Here is a 22,760-nt window from a genome sequence, read left to right as displayed (position 1 = left end):
TGGTGGCTCACTCCTATAATTCCAGCACTTTCGGAGGCCGAGGCAGGCAGATCACAAGGTCAAGAGATCGAGACCATCATGGCCAAAATGGTGAAACCCTGTCTCTACTAAAAATACAAAAATTAGCCAGGCATGGTGGTGGATACCTGTAATCCCAGCTACTTGGGATGCTAAGGCAGGAGAATCGCTTGAACACGGGAGGCAGAGGTTGCGGTGAGCTGAGATCGCGCCACTGCACTCCAGCCTGGTGACAGAGCAAGACTCTGTCTCAATAAATAAATAAATAAATAAATTAGCAAAGTAAATCACTTCTACATGATTTTTTTTAAAAATAAAGTCTCCTAAATATTAATTGCTGCAAACAGCTAGGGAGCCACACAGCTAAAAATGGTTTTGGAGAAAATCTGTATCAGAGCACACTGGACTTACTGAATAGTGACAGCTCCTGTGATCTCTGATGTTCTATGGGAGGTCAAAATACATGTTGATTTCTTGATCCCCCTGGGACTCCGAATCCAAGCACTTGGGGAAACTACCAGGATTTTAGACATTCACCAGATGACATGAGCTAAATTAGAACCAGGCTGGCTGGGCACAGTGGCTCACGCCTATAATCCAAACAACTTGGGAGGCTGAGACAGGAGGATGGCTTGATCTCAGGAGTTCAAGACCAGCCTGAGCAACATAGTGGGACCCCATCCCTATAAAATATTTAAAAACTAGGCTGAGCACGGTGGTTCACACCTATAACCCCAGCATTTCGGGAGGCCCAGGTGGGCAGATCACTCGAGCTCAGGTGTTCGAGACCAGCCTGGGCAACATAGTGAAATCCTGTGTGTACAAAAAATACAAAACTTAGCTGGGCATAGTGGCATGCGCCTTTAGTCCCAGCTATTTGACAGACTGAGGCGGGAGGATAGCTTGAGCCCAGGAGTTCAAGGCTGCAGTGATCCATGATTGGGCCACTGTACTTCAGCCTGGATGACAGACCCTGTCTTAATCAATCAATCAATCATCAATAAAGCAGAAACCCGGCAGGGACCATGCTTCAGTGCTCATTGGCAATAGAGTACATAAGAGAATTATTTGGGGCAAATCCTTTCCTCTAACCATGAAGCAAACTCACTTAAACACATCACCAAATGGAGCTGATGCTTTTCTAAAGTGACCCTCCAGTTCGTGGATATTAAATTAGTTCCCTGTTCTCTTTGTAAATGCCGCAGTGGCAAGCTCCTGAACACTGAGTTTCTTTCCAACAAAGTATAAATCCAATTAAAAGATCATTATTACAAGAAATTTCTGCAGCAGGGTTCATTCTGCCAAACATTCCACTAATTTACTCTTCTGCTCTTTGCCCAGAGAACACAGTTTGACAATTTACTCCATTTCCCCAGCAGATCTTCTCTTAAGTAAATAAATCTAGAGACACAAGTTCACTGTTCCAGGAACAATCTAGGCAGCTGCAAATTTCTCTTGCCATGGCAGAACCACTGTGGCCATAAGTTTTCAACCTTGGTCTGAAAGGATTCCAAAACTCTGGACATTCTTTTCCATAATAAACCAGACCATGTTTGGGTTTTCACTGTCACACTGTCTTGCAAATAAATACACACAGTAGACTATCATTTAGCCAACAGAGTGTCTGAGAGTTAAGAGAGTTGACCTCACTGTTAGACAATCGCCAACCCCCACCCTTTATTTCATACTCTAATCATTTTTGCATATTAGGTTTATGTGTCTGTTTTCATTTGAACAAAAAGTCTCCACAAAAGATACAAAAATTAGGCCAGGCATGGCGACTCACACCAGCACTTTGGGAGGATGAGGTGGGCAGATCACAAAGTCAGGAGTTCGAGACCAGCCTGGCCAACATGGTGAAACCCTGTCTCTACTAAAGATACAAAAAATTAGCCTGGTGTGGTGGTGGGTACCTGTAATCCCAGCTACTAGGGAGGCTGAGGCAGGAGAATTGCTTGAACCCAGGAGGTGGAGGTTGCAGTGAGCCGAGATGGTGCCATTGCACTCCAGCCTGGGTGACAGGCAAGACTCTGTCTCAAACAAAACAAAACAGAAACAAACAAAAAAACCCCAAAAAATTAGCTGGGCATCGTGGTGTGGGCCTGTAGTCCTAGCTATTCAGGAGGCTGAGGTGGAAGGATTGCTCGAGCCCAGGAAGCAGAAACTACAGTGAGCCGATAATGCGTCACTGCACTCCAGCCTGGGTGACAGAGCCAGATGCTGTCTCAATAAAACAAAAAAACAAACAAACAAAATCATAAAAAAAAGAAAAGAGGCCCAGCGCAGTGGCTCATGCCTATAATCCCAGCACTTTAGGAGGCTGAGGCTGACAGATCGCAAGGTCAGGAGTTCAAGACCTGCCTGGCCAACATGGAACACAAAAATTAACTGGGCGTGGTGGCACGTGCCGGTAATCCTAGCTACTCAGGAGGCTGAGGCAGGAGAATTGCTTGAACCCGGGAGGCGGAGGCTGCAGTGAGCTGAGATTGCACCACTGCACTCCAGCCTGGGTGACAGAGAAAGACTCTGTCTCAGGGGAAAAAAAAAGAAAAAAGAAAAAAAGTTACAACCAAGGGGGAAGGGGAAGCAGGTTAAAGTAAGTAAGTAAATACATACATGCATGCATACATACATACATACATACATAAATGTTACAACCAGTCTAGTAATATTAGAAGAAATAAATACTCTTTCTCAATAGCAAAACAGGTTTACTTCTGAACTTAAGAATAAAGCAAAACCAAGATTTCCCAGGTGCCCAACTTCTGGTACCTGGATCCACAAAGTTCCAATATTCTTCTATCCCTTTTTATTGATAAAAGCTTCCGTTTCAGACAGATTACACAAGAAAGCAGGACTGATATGAATAGGTGGAAAAAATGTCAAGCATGTTCTCAGCAGTTTTACGATCTCTCCAGCTAGGGAAGACCTGCCTGTGACATTTGTCTGTTTCAATTTTATCATGCTGTTTGATTTTTGTTGTCATTGTTTAGTTCAGCTATAAAACAGTTTTGCAATAAAAGTTTTGAATAAAACTTTTGAATAAAAGTTTTTGGTGTTTTGTTTTGTTTTCTTAGCTTCTAGGCTCTTTAAATCATTTTAGATCTTCAAATGTTTTGCATGCAAAAATGCATATTTTTCAGCAAATTTATTTTCAGACTAATCTGTCATTAGCTAATAATAATGGTTAATACTTCAAATGGGCCAGGCATGGTGGCTCACACCTGTAATCCCAGCACTTTGGGAGGCTGAGGTGGGTGGATCACTTGAGGCCAGGCATTCAAGACTAGCCTGGGCAATATGGCAAAACCATGTCTCTACAAAAAATACAAAAATTAGCCGGGTGTGGTGGTGCACTCCTGTAATCCCCAGCTACACGGGAGGCTAAGACAGGAGAATCACTTGAACCTGGAAGGCAGAGGTTGCAGTGAGCTGAGATTACACCACTGCACTCCAACCTGGGCAACAGAACAAGAATCTGTCTTTAAAAAAAAAAAAAAAAAAAGGCTAGGCGCCGTGGCTCATGCCTGTAATCCCAGCACTTTGGGAGGCTGAGGCGGGCAGATCATGAGGTCAGGAGTTCAAGACCAGCCTGGCCAACACGGTGAAACCCCGTCTCTACTAAAAATATAAAATTAGCCGGGTGTGGTGGTGGGTGCCTATAGTCCCAGCTACTTGGGAAGCTGAGGCAGAAGAATCACTTGAACCCAGGAGGCAGAGGTTGCAGTGAGTCGAGATTGTGCCACTACACTCCAGCCTAGATGACAGAGCGAGACTGTCTCAAAAAAAAAATAAAAAAAGGTTGGTGCAGTGGCTTATGCCTGTAATCCCAGCACTTGGAGAGGCCGGGCGGATCACGAGGTCAAGAGGTCGAGACCATCCTGGCCAACATGATAAAACCCCATGTATACAAAAATACAAAAAATTAGCCAGGTGTGGTGGTGCACACCTGTAGTTCCAGCTACTAGGGAGGCTGAAGCAGGAGGATTGCATGAACGCGGGAGGCGGAGGTTGCAGTGAGCCGAGATCATGCCACTGCACTCCAGCCTGGTGACAGAGCAAGACTCTGTCTCAAAAAATAAAAAGAAAAACTTGCAAATGATTTACAACGTGCTGGGTACTGTTCCAGGCTTTTACCTGAATTAAATAATTCAGTTCTCACAATAACCTACTGATGTGGTTAGTATTATTTCCACTTTGCAGATGAAGAAACTGAAGCACAGTAACTCACAAGGGTCCCAGCTAGAAAATGGGAAATCAAAATCCAGGTGCTCCTGCTCCAGAGTACATGCTCTTTACCAAAGGCTCTACTGCCATTTTTAGTTTTTATATCTGCTGATCTTTGTACTCAGAGACCAGAACACAACAGCCTTTAAGAGACCAAGAACAATCACACTTTGGGGAAAAAAACAGAAAACTGGGTAAGAGTCCAATCCATGCAGGGAAAAAAAAAAAAAAGTCACATAAGACCAGGTGGAATCATCTAGCACACAAACACAATGTATATCCGTTTTCCATTTATGCTTATGCTGTCCTATGTGGCTTCTGGCGTCAGTAAAAGCCATTATTTCAAGGATGGGTGAAGCATCACAGTGCAGATGGCTGGGGCTGGTTGCTTGGAGCTTATTTTATGATGCATTATTTATAGATGCTATGATGTCATATCTAACAGAGACCTTCTCCAGACATTAATTCCTTGGAAATCCATACTCAAAAGGCATCTGTAACACTCATCAGAGATGAATGTTCACAGCATGGATTTCTGCCGTTAATCTGCAGGAAGGTCTGTGTAATTATCCTGCATAGACAATTTCTCCAAGTCAAATAATATTTTAGTAATATCTCACTATCCAGTTTCCTCAACAGCAGAGTCAACTTACATCCTCAGAAGGTTTGTCCTAAGGACTCCCTCAAACTCACAGGCTATTAAACATTCAAGTCCAGGAAAAGGCAGAGATATTAACCCTAAATTCCAAAGTGGTTTGGTACAACTCACATGCACAGGCGTGCACCTTTAAAATACTCTATTTTGTAATGAAGTTTCAAAGAAAGTACACACCCCACAAAACTTATTTAAAACCTCTTGTCACCTGTGCCACATCAAGTGTATTACATTTTTTAAAAAGTCCTCCCAATTTAGAATCAGAGAGTCATTTTGTTACAACTGGTGATCTGTGTAAGGCTCCAGAGAAACTGGGTCATGGAAACATCGTCTCTAAATATTACTTAAGTGTTTATCGGCTCCAGTATCTAGCTGCTGAGAATAACTACCCCGCCTGCATGCAATTCCCCTGCTGGGGAGATTTGATTGAACCGCGGTTAGCAGGAAATAACATCAAAAGTGAAAAAAGTTTTTCAATAATCATAGTAATAGCCAGCATCCAAGTCAGGAGAAGGAAAGCAGATGAAAGAGGGTTGTCTCCACTCAGAAAGGGCATCGTGGCATTTTCACACGAGGGCACCGGCCTCACAGAAAGCCAAGTGTTCCTTCTGGCCCTTCCAAAGTCACCTGTGCACCTCTGTGTCCTCACAGCACATTCTTCCCAGCCCCTGCCCCACCCAGGGCCAAGGCGACTGCCGACATGGAAAGGGGTAGGGGCCATTCCTTACGTTCCATGCTCTGGGGTCCACCTGAGAAGTTCCACGCAGACCAACAATCCACTGCCTTCCAAGAGACGCCTTGTGTGAGAAAGGCAGAGACTGGAGGGCTCCCGAGCACCCTTGGGTCCGAAGAAAAAACAAGCCTCAACATCCTCTTTTAAGTGGACTAAACAACAGATGGCCACTGGTTTCCAGTTTCTACCAGAGGGAAGGAAATAAGAACGCCAAACTGTTATTTGTAGTCTCCCTAGACTCTCTACTTTCTAGGCAAAGGCCAGAAAAATGAAAATGGCCCAGCAGCCCTAGCCTGAAAACAAAGACCCTGTCATCGATTTTCTCCACTTCCAGAAGCCCCTGTGTGTCCTCTGGGGCCTGACATTTCTGCGTAAAGCTGCCCTCACTCTCCTACTCTGCTCAATCTGTCCTGCACCCTCCCTGGAGGCAAAGTAAATGACGTTTTCCTCCAAGGTCAGTCAGGTGGATGGTGCATTTCTTGAAAGCAAGGGCTGCGTCTTCCTCAGGGTCAGCATGATGTCTGGTACTCAAGTATATATTTTATAGTGATAAATATTTGCTAAGGAATGAGCAAAGTTGGGCACCAGGCTAAGGGTAGAGGGCACAGAAAGGAGGACGGATAGCTATTAAAAATAGTTGAGGCCGGGTGTGGTGGCTCACGCCTGTAAACTCAGCACTTTGGGAGGCCGAGGGGGGCAGATCACCTGAGGTCAGGAGTTTGAGACCAGCCTGACCAGTGTGGAGAAACCTAAAAATACAAAATTAGGCGGCGTGGTGGTGCATGCCTGTAATCCCAGTTATTCAGGAGGCTCAGGCAAGAGAATGGCTTGAACCCAGGAGGCAGAAGTTGCAGTGAGCCGAGATCATGCCATTGCACTCCAACCTGGGCAACTAGAGTGAAACTCCATCTCAAAAAAAAAAAAAAGTTGACATTTACTGAGCACTTACAAGTCTCGAAACTTTACAACAATCCTTGGAAGCTGGTTTCCTCATGGGCCCCATTTTATACATCAGGAAACGGAGACACAGTGAGATAAAAAATTTGCTACAAAGAAGCAAGCAAGGAAGTGGATGAGCTGGGATTCAACCCCAGGTTTTCTGGCGGGAGAGAGAAACACAGAGAAAGATGCCAGAAATGAAAGGTGGGGCCCATTTTCTCATGGAACTTAAAATGAATTGAGGAGAGGAGGCCAGAAGTTCCCCGGTGGTCGCCTGCCCACAGTGCCATGGACTGGTCGGAAGTGTTCTTCACTAGTCCACGAATAAACGAGAAGGAAGACAAGGAAATATTTCCCAAGCGAGCTGTGCTGGTAGAGTAAGGACAGTCTTGGGTTGCTTGTTTTGTTTTTGCTTTGAAAAAGATCGCAGTTCAGGACATACAAAAGGGAGTGTGGTGAATTAGTCTTCCTCACACCTCTCTCCTCGGGTACCCAGTGTCTCTCCCCAGGAGCGACAACCTCTAGAAGATTCTAGAGGATCAGGACAGCTCTTTTTTTTTTTTTTTTTTTTTTTTTTTTTGAGACGGAGTCTCGCTCTGCCGCCCAGGCTGGAGTGCTGTGGCCGGATCTCAGCTCACTGCAAGCTCCGCCTCCTGGGTTTAAGCCATTCTCCTGCCTCAGCCTCCCGAGTTGCTGGGACTACAGGCGCCCGTCACTGCGCCCGGCTTGTTTTTTGTATTTTTTAGTAGAGACGGGGTTTCACTGTGTTAGCCAGGATGGTCTCGATCTCCTGACCTCGTGATCCGCCGGTCTCGGCCTCCCAAAGTGCTGGGATTACAGGCTTGAGCCACCGCGCCCGGCCTGGACAGCTCTTTACCTGAGATTATATCTTTCCTACTATTGGGGGTGTTAAAATGTCCGTTTCTATGTGAAATGATAAAGGTGTTTGATGATTGCTTTGTTTGTTTCTAACGTCCTGACTAGAGAAAAGAAGGATGGGAGGAAAGAAGGGAGGGAGGGAGGAAGGGACAGAGGGAGGGAAGGAAAGGAGAGAGGGATGGAGGAAGGGAGGAAAGTTGTCAGCTCCACATTCATTCTCTAAACATATTTTAGCAAAGTCGCTAAACGGTTGTTGTGTTTAGGTGGCCGTGGACTTGGGTCCAAGACTTGAGTTCTCTGCCCCTCTGCAATGGGTGGCTCTGGACAAGTCCCTGCCCCTTAGTGGCCTCTGCAGCCCTCCAGGGAGAAATGAAAAGGTTTCCTCCTGCTCAGACAAGCTGCTCTGTCAAGTGCCAAGGGTGGGAGACAGCGAGGCCTCGAAGGTTGGGTCTACTGGAGCAGGGAGACCCAGGCTTTGGGACAGGACAAAGGACATCTGGGGGAGCAAAGGCACAGAGCGGGTATTGTCCAGTCCCTCCAGGGTAGACTAGGGAGCAAGAAAAATGGGGCTGGGAAGGACTCAGTCAGATAAGTGGCCCCCCACTGGGCAGTGGGGCAGCGAGGTGGACCTGAGGGTGCTTAGCAGGGCTCTAGACAGATGGGAACTTGCTTGGAAGGGAAATTTTGTCCCCACAAGTCTGCAAGGGACTGTCTCACTCCAGCGGATGCCGCCTGACAGCTCTTATCAAGGGGCCACTGCTTCTGCCTGCCAGGGCCTCCTCCGCTCCTGCTGCCACCCCCGGGCTGCTGCAGCGAAGAGCTATCTGGGGGAAGCAGAAGAAACTTGGGGGCATAAATTTAGTGCAGTTTAAGCAGCAGGTTCCCAGAGCCCAGCGTCCGGGGACTCACTCAACCCAGGGAGGGAAGTGACTCACTTCACCCAGGAAGCCCTAGGAAATGGCCATGCCAGGCATCTACATTTTCTAACCATGAAGAAAGGCGGCATCACATCAAATACAAATCAGCCAATGCAGATAAAACACAGTGAGCACCTCACACCCACCAGGCTATGGGCTGCACTAGGTGGTGACCAGAGCAGGTCCCAGAGGCTCAGCTGGCTCATGGGCTTGACCATACCTACAGAAAACAACACCCGTCAGCTGGCACCTCTTTCCCCGCAGGCCTGGGCCAGTGATGTTCTGCAGAGAAAGTTGCCCCAGCTGCCAAGGCTACCCTGCAGCTGGGTTGTTAAAACAAAGACATTAAATTGCTATGCAAACTGTCATCTTGAAATAAAACAAGCTCAGCCATAAACTTAAAACTGTTCCCAAGGGTTTAATGGGATCCTGCATGACAGGCCTGAGGGGAAGGCCGATGCCTGCCTGGCAGGGTGGGAATTCCCCTAAGAGGTCACCCCTGGGTGCAGCTGCAGGGGTAGGGAGTCAGGTGGCTTCAGCTTGGCATCTCAGATGGGCATATTTCAATTACCAACAATGCAAGGTTGATAACTGGGCAGGGTGAGTGGACAGAATCCTGTTGGGGGACCCTCACATTTCACTGGCCTGAGAATTCCCTGGGGTGCTTGTCAAAGACACACCCTACCCTCCCACCTACCTACCGTCCCCAAGATTGAATCAGTGGGTCTGGGCGAGGCCTGAGAAGCTGGACTTTATCCAGGCCCTCCTGAACCCACAGGACGGGTGGAACACACTTTGAGAAACCTCAGGAAGAAGACTAAGGAAATCCCACTCTGAACCTTGGAAGGAGGGGTTAGGAACTCCAAATCCTCCGCAGAAAGACAGTGTCTCCAGTGAGATTTTGCTGAAAGGTAGGAAAAGTGTAAAATAGAAAGTGCTGGGGAAGGCAGGACCACAACCAGGACCAAATCAGGGGTCCTGCAGGAGCAGCTCCAGCTTTTGTGGAACCTGAAGTTTATACAATTTGAGAATCCTCTTTAAGAAAAATAATTCAGGCCGGGCGCGGTGGCTCAAGCCTGTAATCCCAGCACTTTGGGAGGCCGAGACGGGCGGATCACAAGGTCAGGAGATCGAGACCATCCTGGCTAATATGGTGAAACCCCGTCTCTACTAAAAAATACAAAAAACTAGCCGGGTGAGGTGGCGGGCGCCTGTAGTCCCAGCTACTCGGGAGGCTGAGGCAGGAGAATGGCGTAAACCCGGGAGGCGGAGCTTGCAGTGAGCTGAGATCCGGCCACAGCACTCCAGCCTGGGTGACAGAGGCAGACTCCGTCTCAAAAAAAAAAAAAAAAAAAAATTCAAAATTACAAAAAAAAAAAAAAAATCAGTACAGGGTCCCAAAAATCACTTGGCTGTCTTCTCAGTACCTCCGCCTCCAGGCCCAAACGACCCCTTTCTCACTAGGCTTCTTCTTTGCCCACGGCTTGGTGGTGATGACCAGTCAGGTAAGAACTTCCGTTATTTTCCATAATGGGGAAAGACCCTACACCTACAATTCCAAAGAAAATCAGGCTACTGGAGTCGAGGCATCCAGTACCAATCCACAATGTTTAGTGGCTGATGTTTCTTTCTTTCTTTCTTCCTTCCTTCCTTCCTTCCTTCTTCCTTCCTTTTCTTTGAGTCTCACTCTGTTACCCAGGGTGAAGTGCAGTCGCAGGATCTAAGCTCACTGCGGCCTTAACCTCCCAGGCTCAAGCCTCTCAGGCTCATCCTCTCATCTCAGCCATCTAAGGAGCTGGGACTATAGGCACGCACCACCATGCCTGGCTAATTTTTTTTTTTTTTATTTTTGTAGAGACGGGGTTTTGCCACGTTTCCCAGGCTTATCTGGAACTCCTGAGCTCAAGCAATTCTCCTGCCTCAGCCTCCCAAAGTACTGGGATCACAGGTGTGAGCCACTGCGCTCGGCCTGAGACTGCTTTTTTATCAGTGATGTAACCACATTTCATGAGGCTTAAAATTTGTTGCCCTGAAACAATTTATTCCCTAAAACTGCATTCAGTCTTTTTGGGGTGCAACATGGCTACATGCAAAATCACCCCAAATCCATGTATCTCCCAGGATACAATGGTTGTATTTGTCAGTCTTCAACCCAAAAGTAATCTAAAGTAATAAGTAATGTGTATAGGGCTATTCATAGCAGCTGTATTTATAATAGGCAAAAGGGAGAAAAACCTAATAATTATTACACATTTATTAAGTGCCACACATTGTACTAGGGGCTTCATGTGGTTTTGAGTAACCCCATAATCCTATGAAACCCACTTTGCAGATGGAGAAAGTGATTCAGAGGTGTGCTAGAAATCAGCTCTCCTGAGTCAAAATGAAGCCTTCATTTTTAGCTTTGTTGATTTTCATTATGTAAATATCCCATCATAACTACTTTCAAGCTACCTAAGGTTTAGCAACCAGTTCCCAAACTTTCTGAATATTTAGTAAGTGGCTCTTGCAAGCCAGTTTGAGCCAGTTCCAGCACATCATTGAAACAGGGGCACAGAGAGATCAGGTAATTTGCCTAGTGTTGCTGAATGACAGAGTCAAGGTTAGAACCAAGAGTTTAATTCGAGTCCAGGCTCTGAGCAGCACTCCACAGGCCTGTGCCAACCATAGAGAATAGTTAACATTAACACCCACAAGGGAATTCTTTTACTCACATGCAACACAAAAAGGTTTACATGCCCACTAACGCTAATGGAGCACTTAGTACGTGCCGGGCAACAATGTAAGATCATTACAACAACCCTACGAAATCCTACATATTAAATACAATAATTTGCAAAACTTGATGGATGGGAGACAGGTTCCAATTAAGTGCTTAAAAAGGCGAGTAGCTACTGTTATTCCCATCTTGCAGACCCTTATTCTGCAGAGAGGTCCCATGGCTGGTGAATATGGCGAAGGTGAGATTCGGATCTAGCCAGTCTGGTCCCAGTCTCTAAACCACAATGTCCCTCATAAAATATCAGGAGCAGAAAGGAAATGCACCAACGTGTTCGGACTCTGAGCGCCAAGCAGAAGTGAATCTTGGCGTGGGAAGCCCGGCAAAGCCTCCGAACTCCAGAGTCAGGTGAACCTGGGTTTGAAAGGCTCCCCATCACCTGCTGGGTGTGACTGGGGCAAGTTACCTAACAGCGCCTGGCTTCCGTTCCCTTCTCGCGCACCAGGGTGTCCTAGGGGTGAAGGGAGAGTCCACCCAACGCGGTGGAGAAAGCCCTTGGCGCACCCGAAGGCCTGTACAGGTCGTAGCTATTGTGATGAGCCAAAGGGTAGAAGGACCAGAACCAAGGGCCTGGCTCCACCTTCACCGTGGGGTCTTTGCCCTATCAAGTTGCCCCAGATCGTGGCTCAGGCTGGCCCAGAGTGACAGCCAAGGCGAATCCTTCGTAATGTCAGAACTTCGCAGGCACGGACCGCAGAGGTGCCCTTCTCCATCCTGGGGTTCCGTCACCCTCGCGATCGCATCTTTCGGCTCCTTGCTGCAGAAGCGAAGGCCCCCGGCGCCCCAGGCCCAGACGCACAGTCGGATGCCCAGGTCCCCCCGTGCTCCCCCGGGCGCTCGGCACCCTTCCACCCACGCCCGCAACGGAGGCGGAGAGGGCCACTGAGGGAGAAGCCCGCGCGCCGTTCTGCTTTCAGAATCTGGAGCCCCATGTCACCTCCAAAGTTTGGGGAATTTGGGCGCTCCTTTTTCTCCCAGACCATCACTAAAAAGAAAACTGTGGCTGTTCCTCTTTCAGCCAAACTTCCTCCCCGGGGCGCCCGGAGGAGCTCTGCGCTCCCGTCGCTGCTGGGACAGCGAAGGTGCGGGACCCAGCGGGGAGAAGTGGTGCGGTCGGCCCGGGCTCCAGTCTGGGAGGTACCGCCGAGCCGCGCCCGAGCACAGGAGGGAGGGCAGGAGGCCGGGCGGGCGAAGAGGCGCCCCGACCCCCAGCCCGCGGGCCCCTGGAGCCGCTTACCTGACGGTGGCCGCTTCCTGCTCAGCCGGCTCACGGCGCGGTTGAACATCGCCGCGGGCGCCCGGGGAGGAAGCAGGAGCAGCCCGGCGGCGCGGCGGCTGAGCCGGAGGAAGGCGAGGAGGAGGAGGAGGGCGAGGAGGAGGAGCGGGCTCAGCACCGCCCCGGAGCGCTAGGTCCCCGCCCGCCGCCCTCCTCCTAGCCAGGCGCCGCGTGGCGCGCTCCGTGCGCCCTGCCCGCCCCCGCCGGTGGGGGCTCGCGGTTCCGCTCCGGGGTGCCCGGGCGGGGCAGGGCAGCTCGGGGTGACCCCCGATCGCCAGGAGTCTATCCTGCGCCTGGGATGGGGTGCACTGGCCCAGAGGGAGCCCGCGTCGTCGGGAACTTAGTAGCCCAGCAGAAGCGGTTAGCGCGTCCCGGGGTCCCTGGCCCTCGCCCGAGATGCCGCCCCGGCCGGCCCCGCCCAGCTTCAAGCTCCCGCGCCCATCGCGGTCTCCCGCCTTCTCCCTGCAGCCCGGGAGAAACGGGCACGGCGCCGCGGGCGCACCGCGCTTCGGGGCTCTCAGCGAGCCTTCGCGCGTGGCAGGCGGAGTCCCCTCCTGGGTCACAGGCCGGGAAACCGAGGCCTCGCTATTCTGTAGAGTTCAGGCGCGACCCGGCCCGTGGCCTTTGCCTCCTCGTCACCAGGATCCCCGCCTGCCGGGGCCTGGCTGCTCCCCGACTTCGTGGGTGCTGCGCCTTCCCGCCCCGCGAATGCGTGTGGGTCGTCCCCAGGGCCGCTGCGCTGAGCTAGCCGAGCTGCCGCGGGTGGGCGCCCTCTCCCCTGGCTGTGCCGCGCGGGCGCCAGGACTCGGGGAGACCTGAGAGAATTCCGCAGGAACCCCCCGCTTCCAGCGCCGGGCGGTGCTCTGTCCCGCATACCGCACTCTCGGGACACTTCTCGAACTATGGGGACACGTGGGCACAGCCTCTGGTAGGGCCTTCAGGCTCCACGACCGGGACCACTCAGGCCCCCACGGCGTCACCTGCTGGGCGCTGCGCGCTCCACGGTCTCCTATTATTTCATTTCTTCTACAGAGCAGCCCCAGAGGGGATGTCATTAGCCCCCATTTTCTTGAACATTTGGTTTGCAAGAAATTGTCTTTCTGGCGAGTTTTATTTTTCTCCTTGTGTCTCTGGCTTTGTCTCTAAATTGGTCTTTATTTTTAGCTGTACTAATTGCTATTTTTCTAAACTGTTCCCCAGCCGCCCTCCCCCCCATCCCCCCCGTCCTTTTGCAGTTTTTTTTCACTACTTGGCACTTTCTTTTGTATCTTCTATTCTGAGCTTCCAGTTCTGCTCACTTTCCCTCTCCGTCTACCCACCCCACAGCCCCAGTTGCACCCCAAGTGTGTCCGGTGGTTGCTTCGTGTTTTGCTCCCCGCTATTCCCCCTTAAAAGTCGTTTTCCTCAAGGCATTTCCAAGCACTCTCCCACTTCTGCCACAAGAGGATTTCCAGGCTCCTGAAGCGAACGCGGTGACCAAGAACAGGGTTAGACCCAGCGGGGGGCGTTCTGCTTTTAAAACTGCTGTTGTTGGCCTGCTCCGGGCCCAGACAAACTTCCATCTCATTGTAATGGGATCAAGCTGTGATACTTAACTATAGGTAAGAGTTTCACCTTTCGGAAGAGCAGGATTTTAAATCCTGGCAGAGTCCTGGATCCAAGTGAGGTCACTGCATTCTTTTTTTTTTTTTTTTTTTTTTTTTTTTTCAGACGGAGTCTGGCTCTGTCTCCCAGGCTGGAGTGCAGTGGCCGGATCTCAGCTCACTGCAAGCTCCACCTCCCGGGTTTACGCCATTCTCCTGCCTCAGCCTCCTAAGTAGCTGGGACTACAGGCGCCCGCCACCTCGCCCGGCTAGTTTTTGTATTTTTTTAGTAGAGATGGGGTTTCACCGTGTTAGCCAGGATGGTCTCGATCTCCTGACCTTGTGATCCGCCCGTCTCGGCCTCCCAAAGTGCTGGGATTACAGGCTGGAGCCACCGCGCCCGGCTATCACTGCATTCTTATAACAATAACAAGGGAATTGGTGCAACGCACCCACCCAGAAAACTTCCCTGAGACGAAATTACAAGTAATCCTAACAGGAAATAAGCACACTGGCACACAGGGGTAAAAGTTAGGCACAGCAGCTCAATGTTATGCTAGTTGCCAAGTCCACCCTAGCGTCTCCTGAAAAACACTGGTGTGGCTTAAAACATGCTATGAATCCCTCCTGAGCTGAGAATCCCAGGCATCTCTTAAATAAAGGGAAAATATAGCAGCCTTAAATCACTTTTACTGTCCTGTTAGCACATCAGATAGTAAGTACAAAAATTAAGATGCATAGTTAAGGCGGGACGCTGTGGCTGACATCTGTAATCCCAGCACTTTTGGGAGGTGGAGGCAGGCGGATTGCCTGAGGTCAGGAGTTCAAGACCAGCCTGGCTAACATGGTGAAGCCCCATCTCTACTAAAAATACAAAAATTAGCCAGGCCTGGTGGCAGGCACCTGTAACCCCAGCTACTTAGGAGGCTGAGGCAGGAGAATCACTTGAGCCCCGGAGAAGGAGGTTGCAGTGAGCCAAGATCTGAAGGAGGAAGTTGCAGTGAGCCGAGATCTCACCACTGCACTCCAGCCTGGGTGACAGAGCAAGACTCTGTCTCCAAAAAAAGGGGGAAAAGACCGGGCGTGGTGGCTCATGCCTGTAATCCTAGCACTTTGGGAGGCCAAGGCAGGCCGATCACCTGAGGTCCCGAGTTCGAGACCAGCCTGACCAACATGGTGAAACCTCATCTCTACTAAAAATACAAAACTAGCTGGGCATAGTGGCGGGCATCCATAATCCCAGCTACTCAGCAGGCTGAGGCAGGAGAATTGCTTGAACCCAGGAGGCAGAAGTTGCAGTGAACTGTGCTCTAGCCATTGCACTCCAGCCTGGGTGACTGAGCAAGACTCCATCTCAAAAAAAAAAAAAAAAAAAAAAATGCATGGTTAACGTTTAATGTACACAGTTTAAAATTTTTGCCTGGGACATTGAAAGATTGTCCTCATGAAATTGCTGTAAATAACTGTTTTACGTGTCTAAAGTTTCAAAAGCCAGTTTTCAAAGTGCACTGTGCAAAAAACCACGTATAAAAGTATAAAGCCTCCTAACTCCTAAAACTTGCCAAATGCGCACATACACACACACACGATTAAGTTCCAACCGTGATTTGCACTGGATTGAAGGTGCTCACCATCCAAATGGCATTTTTCCTGTAAGTCCAGCATGCACTTTCTGAAGCTTTTTTTTTTTTTTTTGTAGACACAAGAGTCTCACTATGTTGTCCAGGCTGATTTCTGACTTCTGGGCTCTCAAGTGATCTTCCCTCCTTAGCCTCCTAAGTCAAGCCTTCACAAACAAACTGTGGTAGCCAGTGTGCAGAAGAAGAGGATAAGCAGTTTAGCCCCTTTCTGCCCCTGCTGATCTCACTTTTGGTTCAAGGGCGTTCACATCAGGCAAGAAGCAAGAGACCCGGATGTCTTCTGGTAATGCAAGATTTCAGAGGGATTACTGGCTTTGGAGTTCAATATTTTCATTCTACCCAGAAACTAAAAAATTGGTAAGCTGTGAATACATTTTAGAGCCTCTCATCACCAGAGTTTATATAACAATTCTAGGCCAGTTGAGGCAGACAAGCTATAGTAAAATGAGTAAGTGGCCAACTTAAAGTCAAGAGACCTGGGTACTAATCCTGAGCAAACAGCAACCAGCTGTGTGGACACACCACCTGAGTCCTCAAACACATCGCAGCCTCAAGGGTCAGGGCAAGGAGAGGTGTCACCTACACTCCAAGCAAGTGGTGTTCGATAGCAATAAACAAAAAAGCATCTGGCATAGTGCCCAGCACATGTAGGCACACAAAAAAATTACTGGAATTTTAATTACTCTTACTCCCCCTACAGTGATGTTTTAATAAATGATAAACTTTATCATACAGCCAGTCAAAAGTGGATTTATTTTCAGTTATAGGAAATTGGCAGGGTTAGTAACACTGTCAGTGTTACTACGCTGTGAAGGAGGGAAAGTAAATTGTTGCAACTATCTAGAAGGAAGAGAAGCAGATTTGTTAAGATATGTATTTGACAACATATGTAAGAGTCTTCAAAATGTTTATACCTCTTGGACTAGTGAATAATTCTGTAACTGGTAATTTGTGCCAAAAGAAAAACAAATGATGCAAACATTTACGTGCACAATCAAACAACATAACACTTCTTTTTATCAGTGTTATTTACAGTAGCTAAAAATGCCCACTAAGAGAATGACTAAGGTATAACCTATTCTTGTGATAGAATATTTAACAGTTGTAAAAAACTGTGAAAAATCTTTGGAACTTGGTGGAAAAAACTGGTGCAAAGAGAAAAATGAAAGAATCTTAGACGAAGCTCTCATTGAAAAAATCAGGATACAAATACACAGAAAATTTTCAGTGTTGAGGAAGAGGAGAATATGGTATGTTTATACATAGAGAGCTAGCAGTTAATTACACCTAAATATTACTAGACTGTATCTCTAGATGATAGGATAATGGGTTATTTTACTTTTCATCATTACATTTTCCTGTTTTGCAAACTTCTGCAGTGTATGTGCTTTTAAATCAGAGAAAAATCACTAATTAGAGACTAGTTGAAATCTCTGCTGGGTTTAATGCCACAAAAATATATAAGGCTTCATTTCTGTTGTGGTTTTGTGTTTTGTTTTTCAGAGACAGGGACTTGTTCTGTTGCCCAGGCTGGAGTGTCGTGCTGTGATCATGGCCCACTGCAGCCTTGAATTTCTGAGCTCAAGCAATCCTCCTACCTCAGCTTCCTGAGTAACTAGGGCTACAGGAGTGCACCACCATACCCTGCTACTTATGTATATATGTACGTATGTATGCATTTATTCATTCTTTTTTTATTTTTAATTTTATTTATTTATTATTTATTTATTGGAAATAGAGTCTCGCTCTGTCCCCCAGGCTGGAGTGCAGTGGCGCAATCTCAGCTCATGGTAACCTCTGCCTCCCAGGTTCAAGTGGTTCTCCTACCTTAGCCTCCTGAGTAGCTGGGATTACAGGCACATGCCACTATGCCCGGCTAATTTTTGTATTTTTAGTAGAGACAGGGTTTCACCATGTTGGTCAGGCTGGTCTCGAAATCCTGACCTCGTGATCTGCCCCTCAGCCTCCCAAAGTGCTGGCATTACAGGTGTGAGCTACTGTGCCTAGCCATCATTCATTTATTTTTGTAGAGATGGGGTCTTGCTATGCTGCCCAGGATGGTCACAAACTCCTGATCTCCTACCTTGGCCTCCCAAAGTGCTGGGATTACAGGTGTGAGCTATAGCATCTGGTCCCCGCCCAACTCCCCCCACTCCAGCTTTTTTTAAGAGTCAGAGTCTCACTGGGCGAGGTGTCTCGTGCCTGTAATCCCAGCACTTTGGGAGGCCGACGGGGGCAGATCATGAGGTCAGGAGATTGAGACCATCCTGGCCAACATGGTGAAACTCTGTCTCTACTAAAAATACAAAAATTAGCTGGACGTGCTGGCACGTGCCTGTAATCCCAGCTACTCGGGAGGCTGAGACAGGAGGATCACTTGAACTAGGGAGGTGGAGGCTGCAGTGAGCTGAGATCACACCACTGCACTCCAGCCTGGTGACAGAGTGAGACTCCATCTCAAAAAACAAAAATAAAAACAAAGAGTCAGGGTCTCCATCTGTCATCCAGGCTAGAGTGCAGTGGTACAATCATAGCTCACTGCTACCCACTCCTGGGTGAGCCTTCATTTTTACAACATTGGTTTTGCTTTCTTAAAACTCTTAATTTCCCATGGAAGGAGCAAGCAGACACTGGCTGCCTTTCCCATCTTTGATCTCTCTTGCACTTCAAGTCCCACATTCCTGGCATATCACAGCTGGAGGATCCTTGGAGATCAGCATATTATGCTGCAGATCAGGAAACTGAGGCTCAGACAGCAGCTGAACTTGTGTTTAGCTACGATGTGATACTAGGTTTCCCGACTCCTGGGCAGGCAGTTTTCCTGGTACAGCACTCTTTATCTGGTTTGTCTGTTTGAGACAGAGTCTCATAATGTCACCCAGGCTGGAATGCAATGGTGCAATCACGGCTCACTGCAGCCTCCACCTCCCAGGCTCAAGCAATTCTCTCCTCCCACCTCAGTCCTCTTCAGTAGCTGGGACCACAGGCGTACACTAGCACGCCTAGCTCTAATTTTTATTTATTTATTGCAGAGATGGGGATCTGTCTCCCTTTGTTGCCCAGGCTCATCTGGAATTTCTGGGTTCAAGCGATCCTCCTTCCTTAGCCTCCTAAGTAGCTGGGACTACAGGCACATGCCACCATGCATGGCTAATTTTTTTTTTTTTTAGCTGGAGTTTTGCTCTTGTTGCCCAGGCTGGAGGGTGCAGTCGTGTAATCTGGGACTACAGGCACGTGCCACTATGCATGGCTAATTTTTTTTTTTTTTTTTTTTAGCTGGAGTTTCGCTCTTGTTGCCCAGGCTGGAGTGTGCAGTGGTATAATCTGGGACTACAGGCACATGCTACCACGCATGGCTACTTTTTTTTTTTTTTTTTTTTGAGACAGAGTTTCGCTCTTGTTGCCCTGGCTGGAGTGCAATGGCTCGATCTCGGCTCACTGCAACCTCCTCCTCCCAGGTTCAAGCAATTCTCCTGCCTCAGCCTCCCGAGTAGCCGGGATTACAGGCATGCGCCACCATACCCGGCTCATTTTGTATTTTTAGTAGAGACGGGGTTTCTCCATGTTGTTCAGGCTGGTCTCAAACTCCCGACCTCAGGTGATCCGTCCGCCTCGGCCTCCTAAAGTGTTGGGATTACAGGCGTGAGCCACCATGCCCAGCCGGCTAGATTTTTATAATACTATGTTTTTTAAAGTAAATGTTATTATATTATTATTTTACTTTTATTTTTATTTTTTTGAGACCCAGTCTCGCTCTGTCACCCAGGCTGGAATGCAGTGGCACAGTCTTGGCTCACTGCAACCTCTGCCTCCCGGGTTCAAGCAATTCCCCTGCCTCAGCCTCCCAAGTAGCTGGGATTACAGGTGTGCACCACCACACCTGGCTAAATTTTTGTATTTTAGTAGAGACGGGATTTCACCATGTTGGCCAGGCTGTCTCCATCTCCTGATCTCGTGATCCGCCCACCTTGGCTTCCCAGAGTGCTGAGATTAAGTGAGCCACCATGCCTGGCAAAAGTAAATTTTATTTTTAGAGCAATTTTAGGTTCACAGCAAAACTGAACAGACAGTAGAGTTCCACGTGCCTCCTGCCCCAAACACGCATAGCGTCTCATAGCATATGACCTCCCACACCAGAGAGGTACATTTGTACAATCAAGGAACCTACACTGGTACATTGTTATCATCCAAAGTTTATATCAAATACCCTTTTCCCATCTCAGGACTCCCACCTTTTTTGGGGGGCAGGGGGCTAAGGAGCGGAAAGTTTAATAGGCAGGAGAAAGAGAAGGAGAACAGTTCTCTCTCTAGGAGGGAAAGGGGCTTCCGAAAGGAAAGACCAGCCAGTGGGGGGTTCTCACCGGATTTTATAGGCAGGCTTGAGAAGGCGGTGTCTGATTTACGTAGGGCCCACAGACTGGTTGGATCAGATGTGACGTTTACATAGCGCACAGGGAAGGCTGGCCACCCCACCCTAACGCTATTACACAAATGAGTTTTCCACTTGACTGGTGACATCCTGTCTGCTCCTTATATACATGTGGCTGGCAAAGACAAGGGAAGATGGAGCCGCCATTTTGAACATGCCTAGTCCCAGGTAGCTTTCTTCCTGCCGGCATTCACCCGTGCCAGCATCCAGCTTGCTTGTCTATGTCTGCAGTTTGATTTTACAGGCTGCTCTTTGATAGGAAGTGATTTTAGGGTTGCTTTCTTAAAAAGGAAAACCTCACTGAGGACTCCCATACCCTCACTATCTGAGTAATTTCTTCTTAACTCCTGTATCATTCCCCCCTCAGAAGTGGTAACCCTAACTGCTGTTAGGGAGTGTTGGATGATGACTCTTTCTGGCTACTTCCTGCTGAAAAGGGGCAGGACTCCCACCTTTCTATCTCCAACCTGATATCTCCTCTTGGACGTCTGATGGCACACCTGAAAAGGAATACATCCAAACAGAACAACTCTTCCACCTCCATTAAAAGCAACTTCAACCTTCCAGTTGCTCAGACAATTGTCTTGGGATCATTTCTCATGCCTCTTGACTAGTGATCAAGTAATCCTTCGAAATACATGCAGAATCCCTCACTTCCCACTGTCTCCATCTCCACTGCAATCACCCTTGCCCAAGCCATCATCTCCATCTGCACTGTAGTCACCCTTGCCCAAGCCACCATCTCCTGCCTGGAGTACCACAGGTGCCTCCTAAGGGCGACCTTGCCATCACCTATTCCAAACCCAGCAACCAGAGTGATCCTTTCAAAACCAGGGACATCTCACCATGTCAACCCTCTGCTCAAAATTCTGTAGCTGCTCCCCACGTTGCCCAGAGAGGTTGCCCATGGTCATGCAGAGACCTGCAAGGTCCCACATAGTTGAGTCTCCAATCCTTCCACTCCTGGCCTTCCCACTTACTCCTTCACCCCGCCACAGGGCTCCTCCTCATCCCTGAAACTCCTCCATGCATTCCCTCCTCATGACCCACGTAAGTCCCTTCTGTCTGGAACACTCCTCCCTGGCACATGCATAGCATCGTCCTCCAGTTTCTCCAGGTCTTTATCCAAATGTCACCTTCTCAGTGAGGTCTCTCATCCATCCATCCTGTTTAAAATAGCAGCCCCTCCCCCTGCACTTTCACACCTTTTATTTCCATCCCTGCCACATTTCTCCAAAGCATGAATGGCCCTCTAACAGACTATGATTCACTTAGTATGTCCACTGCTTGCCTCTCCCTGCAGCCCACATCCGCTGCATTACATGCTCCCTTGCATGTGGGCTCAGTGGAGGCAGGGAATTGTCACTGTTTTTTTCCCTGCTGTCCTAGCACCTAGAAGAGTGTCTGTCACAGAGTAAACACTCAACAAAAATGTGCTGATGAATCAAGAGAAGGAATACTTATCTCCTCTCTCCCCAAACTCCACTAAGATGATAAAAAAGGCATTAAGGCTGGGCATGGTGGCTCATGCCTGCAATCTCAGCACTTTGGGAGGCCGAGGTGGGCGGATCACATGAGGCCAGAAGTTCAAGACCAGCCTGGCCAACATGGTGAAACCCTGTCTCTACTAAAAATACAAAAAAATACAAAAATTAGCCAGGTGTGGTGGTGTGTGCCTGTAATCCCAGCCACTCAGGAGGCTGAGGCACAAGAATCGCTTGAACCCAGGAGGCAGAGGTTGCAATGAGCCAAGATCATTCCACTGTACTCCAGCCCTGGACACAGAGTGAAACTCCATCTCAAATAATAATAATAATAATGAAAAAATAAGGTAGAGGCTAGGCACGGATCACACCTGTAATCCCAACCTTGGGAGGTCCAGGCAGGAGGATCACTGAGCTCAGGAGTTTGAGATCAGCCTGGGTAACATAGTGAGACCTTGCCTCTACAAAAATAAAATAAGGTATAAACCCATCTGGGCAAGGTGTATGTAAAAGGAGACAACATGGCCAGGCGCGGTGGCTCATGCCTGTAATCCCAGTACTTGGGAGGCCAAGACGGGCACATCACCTGAGGTTGGGAGTTCAAGACCAGCCTGACCAACATGGAGAAGCCCCATCTCTACTAAAAATACAAGATTAACGGCATGGTGGTGCGTGCCTGTAATCCCAGCTACTCGGGAGGTGTAATCCCAGCTACTCGGGAGGCTGAGGCAGGAGAATCGCTTGATCCTGGGAGGTGGAGGTTGCAGTGAGCCAAGATTGCGCCATTACACTCCAGCCTGGGCAACAAGAGCGAAACTCCGTAAAAAAAAAAAAGAAAAAAAAAGAAAAGAAAAAGGAGACAATAATGGGTGAGAGATTTCAGCCAATTGGAAAGGAGATGGCGAAGCAGAAACACTTAACAAGAGGAAGGAGTTACAACCTAAATGCAGGCAGGGTGTGACAGTGAGAACAAGCCAGTTCACCCCGCAGAGCCTCAGAGGAGCTCCTGACCGGAAGGCACAGACCTCAGAGAAGAGGACAGGCAAGGACTGAAAAGGGGGAATTGATAGAAGTCTATATAAGGAGGCTTCAGTTCCCCGCCACCTACCTTAGGAAATAATTATCTTGGGAAATGGTGAGGCACAGAAGCTCTGGACTTATGAACCACTGGCTGAGCTAAGGGTGCAGATGAGCTGTGGGC

The 22,760-nt window shown here is 48.6% G+C and overlaps 1 protein-coding gene across 1 annotated transcript in view; it reads right to left on the bottom strand.

Moving 5' to 3' along the window:
* The window catches only part of RGS10 (regulator of G protein signaling 10), a 42,361-nt gene extending 29,818 nt beyond the window's left edge, over positions 1–12,543 (bottom strand). The window contains exon 1 of the mRNA XM_033181288.1: positions 12,385–12,543. Within this exon, the coding sequence (XP_033037179.1) occupies positions 12,385–12,433 (49 nt within the window). The 5' untranslated portion in view covers positions 12,434–12,543. The remainder of the gene's footprint in view (positions 1–12,384) is intronic.
* Positions 12,544–22,760: the final 10,217 nt, after the last annotated feature.

The sequence above is a fragment of the Trachypithecus francoisi genome, unplaced genomic scaffold, assembly GCF_009764315.1.
Source record: "Trachypithecus francoisi isolate TF-2019V2 unplaced genomic scaffold, Tfra_2.0 Contig01579, whole genome shotgun sequence".
Taxonomy (NCBI): domain Eukaryota; kingdom Metazoa; phylum Chordata; class Mammalia; order Primates; family Cercopithecidae; genus Trachypithecus; species Trachypithecus francoisi.
Note: the sequence above shows the minus strand (reverse complement) of the source record. Positions and strands in the feature narration are given on the sequence as shown.